Genomic DNA, 20,028 nt, shown 5'->3' on the forward strand with positions numbered 1-20,028 from the left:
CGTACTGCTCCATTTGCAAGGTTAAAGGTTCAAACATCTTAACAAGGCTGCCTATAAACACAATTAAATTCGAATTAAATTACATATAATTCAATTAACTGCACAAAAAAAAAAAAAAAACTGCACAAAAATAGAAAAAAGACAATGCTCTTTTATGTATTTTATTCTCCTTTATGGTTAGTTTTCTTCTGAAAAAAAAAAAATTGAAATTCCCCAATTTTGCTAATGCTTAATGTATTTAGTAGCAGAATTGTTATATTTCTTAACTCTTCTTTAAAATTAAAAACCTTTAAGACCAGGGCTGCAAGATATTTTGTTATTTCGAGTTGTCAGAGGTCTTCCTTCAGCTGGCAGTACTTCTTAGGACTGCCTGCTAACCGATTGGTTCGCTTTACCACATGACGCCCAGTATATGGCCCGCCCGTCAGCATCTCCAAGGCAGAGACCGCCGCGGAGCTCAAACCCTCTATCAACTATGGATATGTAACTTAAGGCGAACCAAACTACCTCTATAAGTTTCCTGATTTTTGTATCACCGGTTAATTGTTAGTGGTGCAGGTTTTGAATATTTTAAGCGGTCACGGTAAGTAAATTCAGTTTACTATTATTATTTTTTTTCCGCGCAAAATGACCGCTGTTCTGGATAGCCTTGGCTCGGATATGCATACAAACCATATTACCTCGAGCAGCTTCAGTACCGTTCACAAGTCGCAGGATTCCCCAACATTGCCGGTGTCAACAGTGACCGACAGCAGCTTCTACAGTAGTTCACAGACAGGTCACTGCACGGGAACGGCGTACGCACAACTGGCATCTTATTCCTATCATCCTGGAACAGTGGGTAATGTTCACTACAGCCCAAAGGCTTACGATTTAGGCTATGCTTCTTCTTACGGCGCTTATGGAACGTATGGACCCAGTTCTTCACCAACACCGACCGAACCAGGTAAGACCACCTCAGCATTTCCAAACGGCGTTTTCTGTCACCTGTTGTTTTCTTGTGATGTTTTACAATGGCAACTTTTGTTGTTTATTTTGATAGAGAAGGAAGAGAGTGAACCGGAGGTGCGCATGGTGAATGGAAAGCCAAAGAAAGTCCGGAAACCGCGAACCATCTACTCCAGTTTTCAGCTGGCGGCTCTCCAGCGCAGATTCCAGAAGACCCAGTATCTCGCGCTCCCAGAACGCGCCGAACTGGCGGCGTCTTTGGGCCTGACACAGACCCAGGTCAACCGCGGTTCTTTTACTGCATGCTCTGTATTTCTGTTTTAAGGTAGAGCTGTGTTAGTTATATTTCATGTTTTACTTAAATGCTCTTTGTTTTGCACCACAGGTGAAGATATGGTTTCAGAACCGACGCTCAAAATTCAAAAAGTTGTGGAAAAACGGCGAGATTCCACCAGACCAGCAGGTTGCTGCCGGTGACTCTCCCTCTAGCACTCCTCCGCCACAAGCAGGTTGGGATTTCCCACCGACCCAGACACCGAACGACGGGGACACGGTTTCAGAGCAGCCCACAGGGCCACCAAACACCACCGCCCCATCGTTTTTGACAAACTATTCATGGTACTCATCCACGAATACGGTCACACATCTACAGCCCAGTACCTTAATACAACCTCATCACGGCTCTGCAATGAGTGCTGGGACCATATTCTAACAGAGGACTAAAATGGCCGAATACACCTGTTGTAGGAGGATATAATAGGCCTATTCTGTCACTGGACTTGTATCTTAGGAAAACATTAACTTTAAAATCTATTTTCAGGCTGGGTTTGCTAAAGATGTTTGCTGTGGAATTCTTTGGCGCCACTAATGCGCTCAAGTAACGCACATTAAATTATTTTTCTATTTATTTATTTGTTTTCGTTTTAGTCAAAAAGAAAGGGGTAATCAGATGTTTTTTTCCACATTCCAAGTACAAACGGGTAGCCTTTTTCGTGTGTTGTACAGAATATATTAGGTTTAGTGATAAATCTATTAAAATGCTTATAACCTGCAGTCATAATTAAATGTGCGTTTTACTATCAGTTTAACGTTTGGTTCTTTGATTGTCGTTTCCAGTTGTTTTTCTTCAACTCAGAGCTTTTAAGAGCTGTGATTTTTCAGGTTTGCTCTGTAAAAACGATTCTTGGTATTATCATTGGTCGTAAAAGTCTCGTAAAGGATCGTAGGCTACAACTGGCCTGTAACGTGTGTGTGTGTGTTGATATTTCCATGTTCTTTTAACGTGGCATCTAACACTTCTTTTACTTTGAACGTGGCAACCAAACACTTTTTAAAAAACGTGTAAATGAAACTGTATAAATGAAACGGATCTCGTGTTAATTTGGAACGCTCGCTCCGCAAATACAACGTGGGTTCACATGTGCTAATTTAATATTTATAGAAATTAAGAACATGTCTGCAGAAGTTTTTTAAACAACATTTCTACTGTATACCTGTATGCAGACCTTTTCTGTGCATATGTCCGTTTCTTTTGCACACCAGATGCGTGTGTGATTATTCGGAAGAACGGATCTGATCCTGTTTAATCCTTTGTAAATGTTCTTGGTGAGGAGGTATCCTGTACCTCTGGGCATGAGGGGGAACGCCTGGCATTCGGACGCGTCTTGGCATGCGCAGAAGGGGATGCGAGGGCGTTCCGCGTGCGGCAAGGGCTCTTCCCACTCCAGACTCTCTGGAGTCAGCTCGCTCCTCTTCCAGACGTTTTATGAACGCCACTCAACCAGAGAAAAAATACATAAAACCGCCTCAAGCAGACCGCCCTGGAAACATTCTCCTCGAGCCCTCGCTTCCAGCTCCAGCACAGCCTTGAGCTATTCTTGTACGGGGACACACAGTTCTCATAGCTTGCCTCACGTCTTTACATGGTCAAGTTCAATATTTTTGGAACTAAAATAGTTACTGGAATAGGTGGGAGACCCGGCTTACTCTAAGGGCAAAACGCCACTTGCCCAAGTGTACATTATTTTAAAAAATTATTATGAGGCTTTGCTCATGTTGCATATTATACAGCATCTGTAATCTAGTCCATGTAGGTTTATTTGTCTTTGAGAAACTGGGATTAAAAATTGCTTTATCTAATTGCAATTAGGGCAAATGCATGTTATAAAATGATTGCATATTTGCTTTATTAGGCACTCAAATCGTGTGAATATTTTTGGTATTAATTATTAATCGCTAAAATTAAAAAACAAACATTTGTTTTACCTAAAAATACTGAGTTGTATATTAAAGTAAAAAAATGAAAGAAAAAAATCTGGAAGAAATTAATCGGCTTGGCCGAACAAACAAACAAAGAGCAACATAACAAACAGCATTACAGAATCATCAGTATTCCCGAAACTTACTCATGAACCTAGCTATTTATAAAGAATAACGTTTCAAGGGCTGTTGTAACTAATCGTTTATCTTATGTGATTTGTTTCTTTTGAGGTTCATTCGAGCTTCCGCGGTTTTTCTAAATATGGACATAGTGGTTGCCGGGATCCTTTCATTCTTATTGAAAAAGACGTCTATTTTTATTCTGATTTTGGGAATCTCATTCTCAAACCCGAAAAGTCACTATAGCATGTATATGCAGGTACAGCAAAGGCTACTACTGAAGCACATTTTACCGTTCTGCTTCATTCCTTATGTCAACATTCACAGCTGGCAGTAATTGAAATGCCAGGGCTTATTTGCAACCACACCACTATGAGTCCAAATGACTGCTTCCGTTTGGAATCAAAGCTACATCTGCATGAAGCAGAGGGTCTCTGTAATATTTCTATAACGGAAAAGAAAGGAAACATTTTGCAGTTTTGTCTGCGTTATATTTTGTAGTGCATTGGGATTGTTATTAATAATCACTTTCTATGTACGCCTATTGCAGAAAAAGTTTCCGCGATGAAAGGGGGAAATAATAACGCAAAAGTTGTTTTGCATACATTTTGCTGGACCTCATGGATGTTTTTTTCTTTGCCATCAAGAAGAAAGCAAAAACCTACAGAGCAATCACGCAGCCTAACCATACCCAAATGAAACGAACAAAATAAATATTAACAACATTCAGCTTTAACTTAGATAGGAATAGATAATGAAATATCGTAAATAAAACAGACAGTATGGAAAGATAAACACCGCAACGAAAAGTGAGCGAAATGCGAGATTTTACGTTTAAACTCAATTATTTTGAAGTCAATATAATGATCAGGAACATCCTTCAGGACAGAATACAGCACCTGCAAACGGTTCAGCGCTACATGCTGTATATCTACATAAGAAAAACGCCTATTGATTCCCTGCCTGTTCCCTGTTTCTTTTGTCCGACTGAAAAGATTCCCTCCGCGCCAGAAATTGCTCGTAATTGCGACAGACAGATGAAAATGCGTGAGGATGCACAAAAACCAAATGGCTGCAATTATGATTCGATTTAATGAGCGCAGCTTAGAAAGGCAGGCACCATGCGGTCAGAAAGTGCGATCAAATCACATAAACTAGTAGACCTACTACAGATAAACAGATTAGTATGATTAATAATAATAATGTACAAAATAATCCTTGGTCTTAGTTCATAGTTCATCATCTTCATAATTTAAGGAATATTCTAGTTCTTTCATTGTCATTAAAAATAATAAAACAAACGATGCACGTTTAAATCTGTTATCTGGTGTCGTTCCTGTAATACATTTTATACATAGCCTGCACATCATTTGCTTACGCCTTCTTTCACAATATCGATTCATAGTTAAAAACCGTTTGATCATACAAACGTATATTTCTAAATGTAGAGAAATTGCGCATTTCGTTAGCCTAAATATAGAGCTTACGGACTGTTTCAAGCAAAAAAAGCAGAAGGAAACTTCCCAGATGGCACAGCCACCGAAGCTACGGATTAACTAGTAAGGGTCACAATGTAATTAACTTTAATTGTACACATCATAGAGGCAGAGCCATTAAACAGATGCAGAACTGAAGTCGGCTCATGGAGAGAGTTCGAGCTCATGTAGCCTAAGCGCACTTTCTGATCAGTCATTTGACTTCTTTCATTCAGCTATTTAATATTCGTAAAATATGATTACATTTTTATCATCCACACACTTTAAAACGTAGCCTAAATCTTACTGAAAGACTGCTGTTCAGACTGGAAAATTCAAACTCTGTCAAATGTCAGACAGCATAAGCAGTTCGCCAATGATGTCGTGAAGCAGATATGATTATAGGGTATTCTTGATACGCTACACATGGCTCATACGGAAACCCATGGCCCATAAATATAATCACCTCTCGAGAGATGCACAGCGCTAACTACATTACTGCGGAGTAATATTATGATGTACGGAGAAACCCCGCCATAATAATAAGACGTAATGACATTTCATTCCCTGTGCTTTCAATGAGTTCAGTCAGAGATGACATCAGAAACCAAAGAGTTGGAATAGTAGAGAGATTTTGAAAGTCATTACATAATAACCTACATGCATTAAACAATTAACCCTATTAACGCAAATGTAAAAACGCAGCGCTGGAGCTGCACAGCTGTTTCAGGAAGCCATTTGGTGAAGCTAATAAAAAAGATAAAACATTGGATATATGTTAAGAAACATTTATTTAAACAACAGATTCTATTAGTTTAAAAACTCAGATCCATCTCCAACATCACACTTCAAGATGTTCTGTAATTCTTGTCCAGTCAATCTTCATCTGGTAGTTTGGTCAAAATCTCTACACCATCGCTGGTGATGACAACCGTGTGTTCAAATTGGGCCGATCTGAGTATTAACACAGAAGAAAATACAAACACACAGGTGAACATGTTGAAATTCACTCATTCATCTCAGTGGTTCTCAACCAGGAGTCCGGGGCCCACTAGAGGGCCTCAGCATACTTGGGTGGCGCAAGATGGCTTAGTAATTTAAAGACTAAACAAGCATTAATATAAACTAAAACAACTAAAATATAGAAATATATTAGAATCGCAAAAAAAATAATAATGTAAAGTAATTAAAGTCTTAATGAAATCTTACGCCATTCGCATTTTTAGTTCATTTATGAATATACAATTGTCTACTTATCCCAAGCTGTAACATATTTTGTTAGGTAGAAATCCTTTCAAAAATCCTTATCCTTAATCAGTAAATCACAATAGGGGCCTTGGAGTCAAAAAGGTTCTAAGTGCCTTATAGATGTAGAATTAAAATAAGGAATGCATCCATTTTCTTATATTGCGTATTACCCCAGTCAACCTTAAAAATCAGAGCTCTAATCAACCACTGACCAAGTAGTAACACTCTGCTCTCACCTGCCAAGAGGGCAATCAGCTCATTTGCAATTAACACTGAAGTGCCCTTCAGTGAAATATATGCAGTTAAAGGAAAGTTTATCCCAGAGTACTTAAGCTCTCCATGTGCTTCAAATTCTGAGAGTACTTAGTCTTTCCGAGCTTAATGTCAACAGCCAATAGAAATAAAGTTCTTGAAGATTCTCTATAGAAATTGGCCACTTATTCTTGCATAAAGTAATGAATGATTAATGTAGGCTACATTTTACATTTCTCATTAGAAAGGTGGCGAGAGAAGTTTGGGAGGGGAAATTGAACACAACATGCACCTTTTGTCATCCACAGATACAGCAGTCCACTTGTCCCTCAGGATTTTAAATTCTGAGGATCCTTCCATAAGAATGGGTTCTGGAAAAATGGATGGATGGTTTAACTTCCTGAAAATGTACAAATTCATGCTTCCGTTGATGTTCTTAATAACATTAAATCTGTCGGTCATCTAAAACAATGATGAGTAAACACAGACCTATAGTGAAGGACATGCCCTCTTCCATCTGTAGGTCATTGTCATTGGCTGTAAAAGAGAAAACAAGCATGAACCACCAAAAAATACTTATCTGTATAAACAGCATTTTTTAAGGATCTTCACATCATTGGTGCTTGAGCCTTAATTGACCCTTGGCAAAGTGCTTGATTGAAGGCTATCTGACCAATCAAAACACTGAATCTGTCATTTTGTCCGACAAACAAATCAGACAGGAGAGTAGATTAACTTCGGTGGACTTTAACTTTTGTATTGTGCATTATGTACATTGTACATTGTGTATTGACGTCTTTCTGTGGTTGAAATAAAATATGTTCTGCTCAATTCAATTAATGTTTATTTTGTGTATTAAAGGTCCACTGAAGTGCTTTGAAACATGCAGCGTTATTCTGTGTGTTGACATAATTTTTAAACTGAAACAGGAAGACAGGATGGGACATATCAAGCAGTCCCAACCCCCTTTACTCGTCAGTGCTGTTTGTCTAAACGATTCTCCTTTTAATCTCATTCATATAGCTATAAACTATAGCATTCTGTGTAGAATATATGATCCGCCCCATGTTATCATGTCTCTAGACCAGAGCAGACGTGTAAGACAACACGAACACAAGAGTTCTTTTGCCCCAGTCGAAAGCATATTTACACTGTCTTAATCATTCTCTGTCCCCTATATAGTGCACTTCGTGCCATTCGCCGTACAGAAAATACTAACTCTGTGAACAAGTGACCGATTTCAGCCTTAGCCTTGGCATTTATTTATAGTGTAGGGGGCGGGACGCTTCGGATTCTAGAGGGCATTTGATTGGACAGAAAGTTTGATGAGAAGCTGAAGTGCAGGGTGATGTCATCAAAAATATTGGTCCATATTGGCGGAAGTTGCGGACTGTAAGTTTTAAATGCATATATCTTTTAAATGTGAATATTGTCATTGTTTTAGAGCACACAAGGTTATAGATAGCATCAAGGCTAACAAAAAACAAAAAAACTTCAGTTTTGATTTTATGGTAACTTTAAGTAAATATGATAAGACAGTTGGTTCACTTGCCGCTTAAACTGAGGAGTTACATTCATCCGCCACAGCACGTGAAAGAGCTGCAAAATGATATTTATTTTTTGAATTTCTTAAAATAATGACAAAATTTGAAAGCTGAGACCTTGTTTCATTCCAGAAGTAACCTGCTCCTGCTCTGTCTTGTTTGTCGACACATTGTCAGTTTCTTCTTTGCTCTGTGATGTATTTTCATGGCTTGTCAGACATAGCAACAGTAACTAAGGAGGGCGGATTTTTGCGAAGGGTCAGTTAATGATGTAAAACATCTTAGCTGATCACATTAATGAACTGTATTCATATGGCTGCAACAGAGTTTAATAAATGAACTAATTAGCTTCACAAGTATTGCTTAAATTAAATTAGATAAATTAAAGGGTTAGTTCACCCAAAACAGATAATTATGTCATCATTTACTAACCCTCATATTAATCTAAACCTGCACTAAAGATGATATTAGGGTCCAAACTATATTAGTTCTTTAACTTCCATTGTAAGGACAGTGAAATTACTTGCTCACTACATTGTAGGGACAAACAAAAAGAACAAAAAACCCAGTGACTATTTTCCAAGACCTTTAATTAAGATATTTTTGATGAGTGACACTGGGTTTTGACACTGCATAGACAGCAACGCAACTACCACGTTCAAGGCCGAGAAAAGTAGTACTCTTGTGAATGCGCAGACTACTGACAAGGAAAGGAAAATTGTTAAATAAAGTTGTTATTTTTATTTTCTTTGCACACAAAAAGTTTTCTTGTAGCTTCATAAACTTACGATTGAACCACTGATGTCACATATGGACTATTTTAATGATGTCCTTACTACCTTTCTGGGCCTTGAATGTGGTAGTTGCATTGCTGTCTATGCAGGATCAGAAAACTCTCGGATTTCATCAAAATTATCTCAAATTGTGTTCTAAAGATGATTGATGGTCCTACTGGTTTGGAACGACACAAGCGTGAATAATTAATGACAGAATTTTCATATTTGGGTGAACTATCCCTTTAAGTAAAATTAATACATAAAATAATTTTAGTTCTCACCATGATGCCATATCTCTGGATAACCATGGAAATATGTTCCGATCCCATGACCAATAAAATATGGACACACATGAAATCCATTTGAATTTGCTATTTTGCTGTAATTCAAAAACAAAAAAGAAATACTCAAATGTATGTTTAACCAGATTAATCTTGGTTAATGTATGATAAATTGCTTGTGTATTTTCCTTTATTGGATAAAAGTGTCTGATAAATGATTAAGCACAAACTTAAATTTTCCCATTGGGTAAAACATTTTTGGTTTACCCATGAGCCTACACCCAATTAGGGCGTTGCCTTTGAGATGTCAAATTGAACCATGTTGCCTACATGTAAATATCATTTCAGACAGCTTTGTGAATAAAGCACGCTTGAAATGTTCTTGCATAGTTGTTTTTTTTATACTCCGGGAGGGGGAAGGTAGAGGACAAAGGTGTATAACAGACAAAAAGAAAAAGACGAAAGAGAAAGAATAAAAGACAGAGACAAAGAATTGCAAAGACAGAGCTGGAGAGAGGATGCTAGGGTGCCAGCATGATAAAAAAAAAAAAAAAAGCGAGAGATGGAGAGAAGGAGTGAAAGAGAGGTCTAAGTGCTTTTTCCTGAGGAGAGGTAATTGTTCCCTCTGTGTGTATATAATAACAGTGTATGTCCCTGCAGAAGCTCAGAATCCTACGCAGGGAGAGAGAGAGAGAAAGAGAGAGAGAAACAAAAGCACTGCTTCCTCAAACACAGAAGGAATATCTATTGCTACACTGCACAAAGTCACCTTATTTAATCACTTAAATGTATTATTTTAAAGATATAAGTGAAAAAGACATTTATATATGCTGTGAAAGTCACTAAAGTTTTTAGCAATATGTTTTGACCTTGAACCCATTTCAGCAACTTCACAATTGATATTGTGCACATTTATGTCTTTGTATTAGAAGTGGAAATTCAATAAAATGTTGGTAAAGATGTTTCTGTACTGTATGTGAGTGATTGAGTATGTCCTCTCTTTGTGAAAAGGCTCCTGCGGATCTTTTCGTGTCTCTGTGGGGAGCTGAATCCACCCTGGCAGAGTCTACGATTCTCAAAGACAGCAGGAGCAAGCCTGTAATTTACATCGCTCTCTCTCTCCCCCTCTCACACACACACACACACACGGACACTTGCACACATGCACACATCCAACAAGACAAACTAACCTGTAATTTACACCCCATTGCAGGAAAAACCCCATTGCACTCTGGGTAATTGCTTGCTCGGAGCTCACTGAGAAATACATTAACTCTGTGCAGTCCTTCTTCAAACACTATCAAATAAGGACTGACGAGGCAAGATTGCTGTCTTTTTTTCGACTTTTGCGCACAAGAGGGATAACAGAGACATTTAGGGGTTAGATGTGCTATTTTTAACAAGAGCAAGTTGGAAAATGCAATGAATAAAAGAACATTTCCCACAGACATCGCTCTTGAAGGATGCTGTTAGGAATTCAACCTGTGATGCAATCTGGGATGAGTGTGGGAATGAACACACACCTGATAGTGTTGCCAATGACGCACAGAGGTTGACCCGGTCCACAGGCGGCGATGGCCTGATCTCTGCACTGACGAGCCACATCCACTAACTTCCTCCCCTGTTCATTCACCGAGCCAATCAGAAAGGTTTCTGAGGTGTCACCGTGGTAACCTTCTAGATAAACCTACAGAATACATATGCAGTGGAGATCAAAATTAGAGACTTGTGATTTCCTAAATTTCAAAGTCACTGCTTAGACCTATTTGAAGTTATCCTAACAGGAGGAGAAGGGCAGTTTTCTAAACATATTACATAAATTAATTGTATTCTGAAGCACAGTATAAAAAAAACTTAAATGAGATATATGAAAAAGAACTTAGATCAAAATTAGAGAACACTTATAGATACCACCAAGTTATTAGTGCTAATCTGGTACCTGGTGCCAGTTTCCTTAAAGGAGAAGTTCAAATGCAAAACAAAGATTCACATATAATGTACTCACCCCCTTGTCATCCAAGATGTTCATGTCTTTCTTTCTTCAGTCGTAAAGAAATTATGTTTTCTGAGGAAAACATCAGCATTTTTCTTCATATAATGGACTGCTATGGTCCCCCGATTTTGAACTTCCAAAATGCAGTTTAAATGCGGCTTCAAACCATCCCAAATGCGGTTGTAAACGATCCTAGCCGAGAAAGAAGGGTCTTATCTAGAGTCGGTTATTTTCATAAAAATAATAGAATTTATATACTTTTTAATGTCAAATGCTCGTCTTGTCTTACTCTGCCTGGACTGTTTTTTTCTGGTACATAATAGTTAGGGTATGTCAAAAAACTCCAATCATAATTTCTCCCTTAATTTCAAAAATAATTTCAAAATCATCCTACGTTGCTGCAGAAGTACCGACCCAGTCTTTGCAAAGTGAACATGCGAAGAAGATCAAACACCCTTAACAAAAAAGGTAAAACAGCAATATAGCATGATTTTGAAGTTGAGGGAGAACATGAGATGGAGTTTTTCGACATACCCTAACTGTCATGAACCGGAAAAAACAGTCCAGGCAAGTTAGGACAAGATGAGCATTTGACATTAAAAAGTATATAAATTGTATTATTTTTATGAAAATAACCAATCGTTTCGCTAGATAAGACCCTTCTTTCTAGGCTGGGATCGTTTACAACCGCATTTGGGATCATGAAGCCGGAAGTTCAAATTTTAGGCACCATCAAAGTCCACTATATGGAGAAAAATCCTGAAGTGTTTTCCTCAAAACACATAATTTCTTTACGACTGAAGAAAGAAAGACATGAACATCTTGGATGACAAGGGGGTGAGTACATTATATGTGAATCTTTGTTTTGGAAGTAGACCTCTCCTTTAATTATGTGACAAATCCTATTTAACTGGCAGCATTCCTCCAATTTTCACTCCAAGTGACTGCGACAAGACATAGTCCTGAGGACGCCAAAGGGACGACCCTTTCAGCCAAAGCAAGAGAAGCTGTTTATTCCAAATCTGTGATTTCTCAAATATTGCAGGTTTACAATGACACTAATTCATTCAAGTCCCCCAAAAACGCTGGTCGTACTTGTAAAACTAATGCATGAGAAGACAGGATAATGCAGAGACTCTCAATGGGGAATTGGTTCAACACTGCAGCTGGAATTGCTTGCCAGTTCAGTGCTGAACAGGGTCAACAGTCAACAAACTGTAGAAGAGAGTGGAAGAAGAGTAGACGAAGATCACACCAGCACAGTGTTAGAAACTTCAGTGTCCTCTGGTTGCAGATGTGCTGAAGTCATTCAAAGCAAGGGCCTCTACTTCCTACTAACTTCTGACAGCTGTAATGCTCCAAAAATTTTAGTTGTAATCTTCTTTCATGCTACTGTGGTTACTGTTCTCTAGTTTTGATCACCGTTCTCTACAAAATAAAGTTTTTGTTGAAATGCCTATGATATTTTGTTAAACATGTTAGTAGAACAATGGTATACCTACAGCTAATATTCCTTCAAATTTTGAGTGATGAAGATTAACAGTATTTCAGAAAAAAAAACTGTATTTATGGATTGTTCTCTAATGTTGATCTCCACTGTAGCATCCACAGTTTACAGTTACTGAGGTGCATAAACAATAACTTTATTGATTTGAAAATCTAACAGCAATTTAAACAGAGGACTCACTGTGACGTCTATATTGATGATATCTCCATCCTGCAATGGCCGACTAGAAAACAAAATACAATACTGACTGCATATTAAGTTGTCAAAAATAAATAAATACAAAAATAAAAATGCGATTCATACATCCATACTTTTAAAATGCAGGAGTGATATGTTCTGACATCATAAGAAAAAAGCCTCAGTAGCAGAATAAAATTCTTTAAAAAAAACAATTAATTGCATTTTCTTCACAGCTTATTAATATTTGAAAAATATTTGTGTAAGTCATGTGGTGCAACCATCAAAATCATGTGGTGCAACTAACATGCAAAAAAAAAATCATGTTGTGACTTTCTAAAATCTTCATAGTTATGAATTAAAAATAGTGTTTTTATTATGGAAAATACATATTTCAAGCTAAAAACGTTACTACTTTTTAAACCACCTGACATTTTGAGTCAATGAATTCAGACTTTCATTACAAATGGTATGAAGATTTTTAAATAATGAAACCAACATGAATTACGAAAGTACATTACAGTGCCCAGTTCCACTCACAGAGAGCAAATATCCTGGAAGGTTTAGCTTCAACCCTAAATAAACACACCTACATGAAATAATCAAGGTCTTTAGCAGTGCTAGAATCATGAGTCGCTTTAAGTCAAATCTCCAAAGTTAACAGAAAAGTGTGCAACACTGCAGTACACTAGGGATAATGATTGTCAATGGAGAGACTTCAGTACGCTGAACAATATGCTTTTTGAGAAAACAGCTTATCAATTAATGACACAACAACGTGTCCACTAATCTTGAACCTGTTCGCCATTAAAACATTTATTTTGGAGTGAACTATATTTGGAGTAAAGCTCAGCAAAAATCTACTCTTTATATTCAGTTTATGACACTTCTCATTAATTTCTATGGAATCTGCAACAAGTGACCGACTGTAAATTACTGTAACTCTAACTATAATTCAGTGATGTCAAAGGTGAATTTCAGTGATGTCTAGGCAGGTGTGTTGGTGCAGGTTGTAGCTAAACTCTGGATGTTTTCCCTTTAGAAGCAGGACCATTCCATGCCATTGATACTAAGCTATACTAACAAACAAAACACGCAGTCACAACAAAGCACTTACGTTTGATAGCACTGAGTTACCTGTCTGGAATGCCATGGCATACTACATTGTTAACAGACGTACAGACTGACTTCGGAAAGCCCCCGTAATGTAAAGGAGAGGGGTAGGCATTGTGACGAATGGCTTCCTGATGGACTATAAAGTCTATTTCATCTGTCGTCATACCAACCTAGAAAACAAACAATATAGTGACAGCGTCTGCAAAAAAACAATTCAAGGACGTGTCACGTCACGCTTATTCAAAGTTATGTTCTCAAATTTCACGTAGGTGTAGAGTATACCCTCAAACTCTTTCCTGCTAGCAGCAGTACGTGTCTGGCTAGTTGACATGCTCGTCTCAATCCCTCGATCTGCTCCTCATCTTTAACCTCTATGTAATCTGGCCACTCAGGCACTTTGCTAGATGACACATAATCTGGCTTCTGGATGTGCTAAGGGAAGAGAACATGTATAAAGAACATTTGTCATCCATAAAGCTCAAAAATCAATTCTTTTTCCAATTTAATCAACACTTAAAATTGTTGACGAGGCCGCAGTTACCTTGGGTACAGCATAAGAGGGGCGCACTACAGCAGGCCGAACCACACTGTGGGAACTACTTGATTTCTTCCAGAAAAAACGTCGGTGAGGTGGGCATTGGTGGGCAGCAGATGAGCTTCTATGGCAGCTGGGCAGCTGTGCTACTCTCTGTAAAAGCCTTGAACCACCTATACACAGCCAAAGAGATGAACAAATAGTGTGATAATGCACTGAAAAGTAGATTTCTCTGAATTGTGTGAAGTGTGATATCAAACTGTATTGAGTGTACATGTACGTGCACTTCAGATGGTATAAGGAAGCGTCCATCGATGTCTAAAATTCATAAATAAATGTGGAAATTTACCCATCAGTTACAAAAACACACACTGTGTCCAAATACACACCCTTCTCCACTACAGTAGGCAACAAGATGCTTTACAAGTCACATGAGGCCATGGGAACGAATTTTTAAATGGCAGTAAAGTGAAGCAACTGATAATGTAGATTACATGATTGTAAAAACATGACAAATGCAGTATGCCTGAATTTAATTCTTACTGCACATATTCGTATTATACAGTGGTGGCCAAAAGTAATAGAACACTAGTATTTTTACCAGCTAAGAATGGTTTTAAGTCAGTTATTTCTATCTTTTGCTGTAGCGTGTCAGTAGGAAATATCAGTTTACATTTCCAAACATTCATTTTGCCATTAATTGTAATAATCCAGTAATCCTGCACTATATTTAGAGCTATCGAGTATGACAAAATATATTAATTTAAGTTAGGGCTGTAAAAAAACAATGTGTTAATTGGTGAACTTCTTTTCACCACATCCTTAGGCTAGCATTAAAATACTGCTGAGTTCAAGTCATCTCGGAAGGATCATATTTACACATTGAACGCACATGAATGGCACCACAAAGTCACAATTATTAGTAGTTTTGGGCCCCAAGTTTCTGAACTGGGGGCATTTCAATACGAAAAAATTGTGTACAGATGCATCATCTGTGTTTGATGGGAAATTTGTTTAAGTTAATCTTTTTTTTTTTTTTTTTTTTTGTTTACAATAATGAAGTTGCATGTACAAAATACAACATGTGACTCTGGACCTCAAAACCAGTCATAAGTAGCACAGGTATATTTGTAACAATAGCCAAAATTCTCTTTTTTGGCAAAAATCATTAGGACATTAAGTAAAGATCAAGTTTCATGAAGATATATTGTAATTTTCCTACAGTTTTCTACATCAAAACTTAATTTCTGATTAGTTATATGCATTGCTAAGAATTTTCTTTGGACAACTTTAAAAGCAGTTTTCTCAATATTTTGAAAGAACCCTCAGATTCTAGATTTTCAAAAGTTGTATCTCGACCAAATATTGTCCTATCCTAACAAACCATAAATGGAAAGCTTATTTATTCAACTTTTAGATGATGTATAAATCTTTTTTTTAATTACTCTTATGACTGGTTTTGTGGTCCAGAGTCACATATTTTTGTACAATTATGATAAGAATATATGATTCGCTTTACAGCACCATAAATGAATAAAAATATAAAAATGCAAAAACACACTTAATGAACATAATTTAATTAATCATGCTGCAGATGTAGAAAATAAATCTTGCTTCATCTTGTTCCAACCAAAGTGACTTGAACACACTTGACATCATAATTGCGACTTCCTAACTTAAATACTGGTGCATTCAAATCCTCCTGGGAAGTTTGTATTTATGAGTTGAGATGTCATAATTACGATGTCAGGCATGTTAAATCATTTGGTCGGAGCAAGGAACCTGTGCAGTTATTGAATTTTTTAGTCAATTCTTTTGCAGCACAAATTTAAATATATAAAATTCATATTGACGAATTACACTATATATATAAATACACATACACTGCTATTCAAAAGTTTGGGATCAGAAAATTACAAGGAAAAAAAACAGTAATACTGTGAAATGTTATTACAATATAAAAAATGGTTTCTATTTTAATATACTTTAAGATGTAATTTAGTCCTGTGATGCAAAGCTGAATTTTCATCAGCCATTAAGTGTCACATGATCTTAAGTATCATCTTTCAGAAATCATTCTAAAATGCTGATTGATTATTAGAATTATCTATGTTGGCAACAGTTGTGCTGCAAAATGTTTTTTTTAGAACCTGTGATACTTCTCAGGATTCTTTGATGAATAAAAAGTTAAAAAGAACAGCATTTATTCAAAATAAATCTTTTCTAACAATGTAAGTCTTTACAACCACTTTTTTATCAATTTAACACATCCTTTCTAAATAAAAGTATTAATTTCTTTCAAAAAATAAAAATAAAAACGTACTGACCTCAAACTTTTTATCAGTAGTGTATATTGTTGAAAAACATTTCTGTTTTAAATAAATGCTCTTCTTTTTAACTTTTAATGCATCAAAGAATCCTGAAAAAAGTATCACAGGTTCCAAAGAAATATTAAGCAGCACAACTGTTTTCAGCACTAAAAATAAATCAGCATATTAGAATGATTTCTGAAGGATCATGCGACACCTAAGACTGGAGAAATGGCTGATGACAATTCAGCTTTGATCACAGGAAAAAAAATTGATTTTGATGTATAGAAATTTGTTATTTTACATCATAATAACATTTCACAATATTACATTAAAAATGTCTTTAAAAAACACTTACTATACTAGAATCATTTATACTAAAATATTACATCATGATAAACTACACTTGCATGACTCAAGTGTCTGCATTTGATGTTGTTGAAAGGCATTTCAACTAAATGTACAAATACTGTCAAGATAACATAGACATTTAGACCTTGTGAATCATGTGCCAAAACCTTTCCCTCTTTCAAAAGAATAACACAGCTGCAATGTAAACAAATAGTCCATACAATTATGCTATGCAATGAAGCTCACATATGCTTAATTTTGAATCTGAACCACAAATGAAAATAATCTGAGATTCACCACCATACATCAACAGCCATATTGTAACTCATGCCAACAAGGACTGCAGAGTTTTGCCTTAAGAAAAAAACCTTAAAAAAGAACTGCGACCAAAACACAGTGGTCAAAATCCCAAAATAAGTGCAGCTATACACAGAAGAGGGCTTGAGTTACAAAAATGAAAATACCAGTGATGAAGGGAGTAGTTCATAACCAGCGAGGGGGAGGATGGGGGGGGGGGGGGGGGGGAATAAAGGCAGTAGTGGGTTAACCCAGGGTGGGGTAGCGGCTGTGTGTAGTGACAACAATTTGGGTGGTAGAGTGTAAAGGATGTGGCCAAGGATGTGGATTGAACTGAATTCCCTTTGTGTGTATGTGTGTGGTCGATTTTAGACTTAGTCTTGTGCTTTAGCTGTAATATATAATCCTTACTTCAGGACTGCAGTACATCAATGTCATGTGTCAACTTTAATGTCAGTTTATTATTATTAATTGCTCTGTAACCTCAAAGACAACATTCCCAGTTCATATATTATTTATCCTAAACAATATATGAGATTTGAACTGACAGTATGTTGAAAAGAATTCTATTATTTTGTTTATTATTATTGTTGCTGTGTAGAAAATCAATTACTTCTTAAACAACATAAATTTAATAAAAGTTTAATGAATAACGCAGTAAAAAAGACAAACTACTTTGTTTATGTTTACCTAACTGGTTTATTAAGTGGTGAACCAGCTAAACCATTTCGGGCTCATTAATAACCCTTGTCATGTCAACTTGGTAATTTTTTGTGCATCTATTGTTTATTATGGATGCTCTTTTGTGTCCCAAAATGTTCCTTGAAAATAATCTTTAAAAAAAGGTCTTTGAAATGTGTGTTAATCTCATTAAATTACACAGTCAAAAGTTTTTGAACAGTAAGATTTGTAATGTTTTTAAAGAAGTCTGCATTTATTTGATCCTAAATACAACAAAAGCAGTAATATTTTGAAATAGTTTTACTATTTAAAATAACTGTTTTCTATTTCCAGTGTCACATGATCCTTCAGAAATCATTCTAATATGCTGATTTATTGTTCAAGAAATATTTATTATTATTATTTTTTTTTTCTTTAATCAATATTTAAAACTATTAAAATTTAAACGTTGAGTACATTTTTTTCAGGATTCTTTGATGAATAGAAAGATCCAAAGATCAGCATTTTTAGGGAAAGATATTATAGAAATTAATAATTTTATTTAGCAAGGATGCTTTAAATTGATCAAAAGTGATGACAAACAATTTCTATTTCAGATAAATGCTGTTCTTTTGAACTTTTTATTCATCAAAGAAACCTAAAAAAAAAATTTACTCTGTAGAATGCTGTTTTCAATACAATAATAGCATCAGAATATTAGAATGCATAATGATGCTAAAAATTCAGCTTTGAAATCAAATTAAATAAATTACATTTTATAATATAGTCAAACACAAAACAGTAATTTTACATTTTAAAAATATTTCAGAATTGTACTGTTCTTGCTGTCCTTTGGATCAAATAAATGCAGGCTTAGTGAACAGAAGAGACTTCTTTAAAAAACATTAAAAATCTTACTGTTCAGAAACTTTTGACTGGTAGTGCACATGTTTATTTGTTTGTGTTTAATGCCATGCCAGCTTCTGTGGCTATTTTCATGGCGAGAAGAATTTATAGTTAAATTATATAAGGTTTTTACAATACATTTTCACTAAACACTATGTCCTAACTCTGTTAAAAGTCTTCTCAAAAGAGTTAACTAAATAAAAAAGTTTTCTCACAGGGTTAAAAACAGCACAATCTAATAAAACATGCTTCAGGGATAAATGGTTTTGGCATAGAGAACATGTTGGAGTATCTTCTAGTATTAAAAACTTGTGTGTCATCCTGGAATGCCATATTCTCATTAAATTACATTCAGAAACAAACAGAAATATGAAGTAAATATATTTGCCTGATCTTATTTATTTAGCTATATTACTAAAATACAACTCATTCTTTGTCATGAGGCTCAACACTTCACTTCTGGGTTATAATTCACTTTAATGCAAAAGAAAAAAAAAATGGCTGAGCAGACGGGGAGGGTTGTATTCTTTCTGTATTTACTTCTACTGGACCCACAAAGACTCTGCCAAACCAGCAAACAATAAAGAACTCTAACACAGTGCCATGAGTCCAGCCTCCTGCAGTCTTGTTCATGTTGTCTTGTTAAAAAAAAAAAAACACAGCACATACTACCGGTTTGGAACTGGAATTAGATTTATAAATTTATTACATTTATTTTGATCGAATAAAAACAGTAATATTGTAAAATATAATTAAAAGTTAAAATAACTAAATATCAGGATTACTAGAGGTGTTCATAAAGATTAGTGGTCTTATAACTTTCTATCAAGTGTTTACATCTGTGAAAAGGGTTGGTAGTTAAAAGTGGCTCTATCTGCCTACATTGCTATATAGCGACACAGTCACCGAGTAATGCCAAAGCTTGTAAAACAGCGCTTATTCGCCTGGAAGGTTTTGTTTTTATATTAATAGGTATATTCCGCGTTGACTAGTTAAGCGATTATTAATAATTACATATGAGCGAATAGTATCTCGTTTGGGTCATAGCTTACCACAGTCTGAATTTGAGTGTTTATGCTCTACAAATTAGATAAATAAGTCTAACTTTTCCTAAAGTAAACTGTAAACATACCTGTTTTGTAAAAGCACTGAGCGGCACAGGGCGCAGCCATGTTTTCCACAGAAGAGAGTCACGTGCTCTTCCAAACAGTAGCGTGTTTTACATTAGAGTTAAAAGTGAAGGGATTTATTTTAAACGTAGCATATTTATTGAA

The 20,028-nt window shown here is 36.0% G+C and overlaps 2 protein-coding genes across 3 annotated transcripts; one reads left to right on the forward strand and one right to left on the reverse strand.

Annotated features, from left to right (window-relative positions):
• Positions 1-455: 455 nt before the first annotated feature.
• dlx2b (distal-less homeobox 2b) lies at positions 456-2,077 on the forward strand. The gene is made up of 3 exons (XM_051120293.1): positions 456-946; positions 1,043-1,227; positions 1,334-2,077. Exons 1-3 carry the CDS (start codon positions 628-630, stop codon positions 1,658-1,660), a joined length of 831 nt encoding a protein of 276 aa, XP_050976250.1. The 5' UTR covers positions 456-627; the 3' UTR covers positions 1,661-2,077.
• A 3,499-nt stretch (positions 2,078-5,576) lies between these two features.
• Positions 5,577-19,954, reverse strand: metap1d (methionyl aminopeptidase type 1D (mitochondrial)). 2 transcript variants are annotated; one of them, XM_051120278.1, is made up of 10 exons: positions 19,887-19,954; positions 14,238-14,404; positions 13,979-14,128; positions 13,718-13,866; positions 12,584-12,626; positions 10,427-10,590; positions 8,904-9,001; positions 6,792-6,839; positions 6,595-6,673; positions 5,577-5,756 (listed from the first exon to the last, which is right to left on the reverse strand). In XM_051120278.1, exons 1-10 carry the CDS (start codon positions 19,924-19,926, stop codon positions 5,678-5,680), a joined length of 1,017 nt encoding a protein of 338 aa, XP_050976235.1. In that variant the 5' UTR covers positions 19,927-19,954; the 3' UTR covers positions 5,577-5,677. The 2 variants fall into 2 exon arrangements, 1 of the variants encoding a protein (XP_050976235.1); XR_007828532.1 differs by having other exon boundaries at positions 5,738-5,756; positions 6,595-6,702.
• Positions 19,955-20,028: the final 74 nt, after the last annotated feature.

Source organism: Labeo rohita, chromosome 1 (genome assembly GCF_022985175.1).
Source record: "Labeo rohita strain BAU-BD-2019 chromosome 1, IGBB_LRoh.1.0, whole genome shotgun sequence".
Classification (NCBI taxonomy): Eukaryota; Metazoa; Chordata; class Actinopteri; order Cypriniformes; family Cyprinidae; genus Labeo; species Labeo rohita.

Excerpts from the sequence above, each read along its gene's own strand:
- dlx2b (XM_051120293.1), top strand. The coding sequence starts at position 628 with ATGACCGCTGTTCTGGATAGCCTTGGCTCGGATATGCATACAAACCAT. Across the intron at positions 947-1,042 it reads ACCAACACCGACCGAACCAG|AGAAGGAAGAGAGTGAACCG; the intron begins GTAAGACCACCT and ends TTATTTTGATAG. Across the intron at positions 1,228-1,333 it reads TGGGCCTGACACAGACCCAG|GTGAAGATATGGTTTCAGAA; the intron begins GTCAACCGCGGT and ends TTTGCACCACAG.
- metap1d (XM_051120278.1), bottom strand. The coding sequence starts at position 19,926 with ATGGCTGCGCCCTGTGCCGCTCAGTGCTTTTACAAAACAG. Across the intron at positions 12,627-13,717 it reads TGCCATGGCATTCCAGACAG|TCGGCCATTGCAGGATGGAG; the intron begins GTAACTCAGTGC and ends TTTGTTTTCTAG. Across the intron at positions 6,674-6,791 it reads GGGCATGTCCTTCACTATAG|AACCCATTCTTATGGAAGGA; the intron begins GTCTGTGTTTAC and ends CCATTTTTCCAG.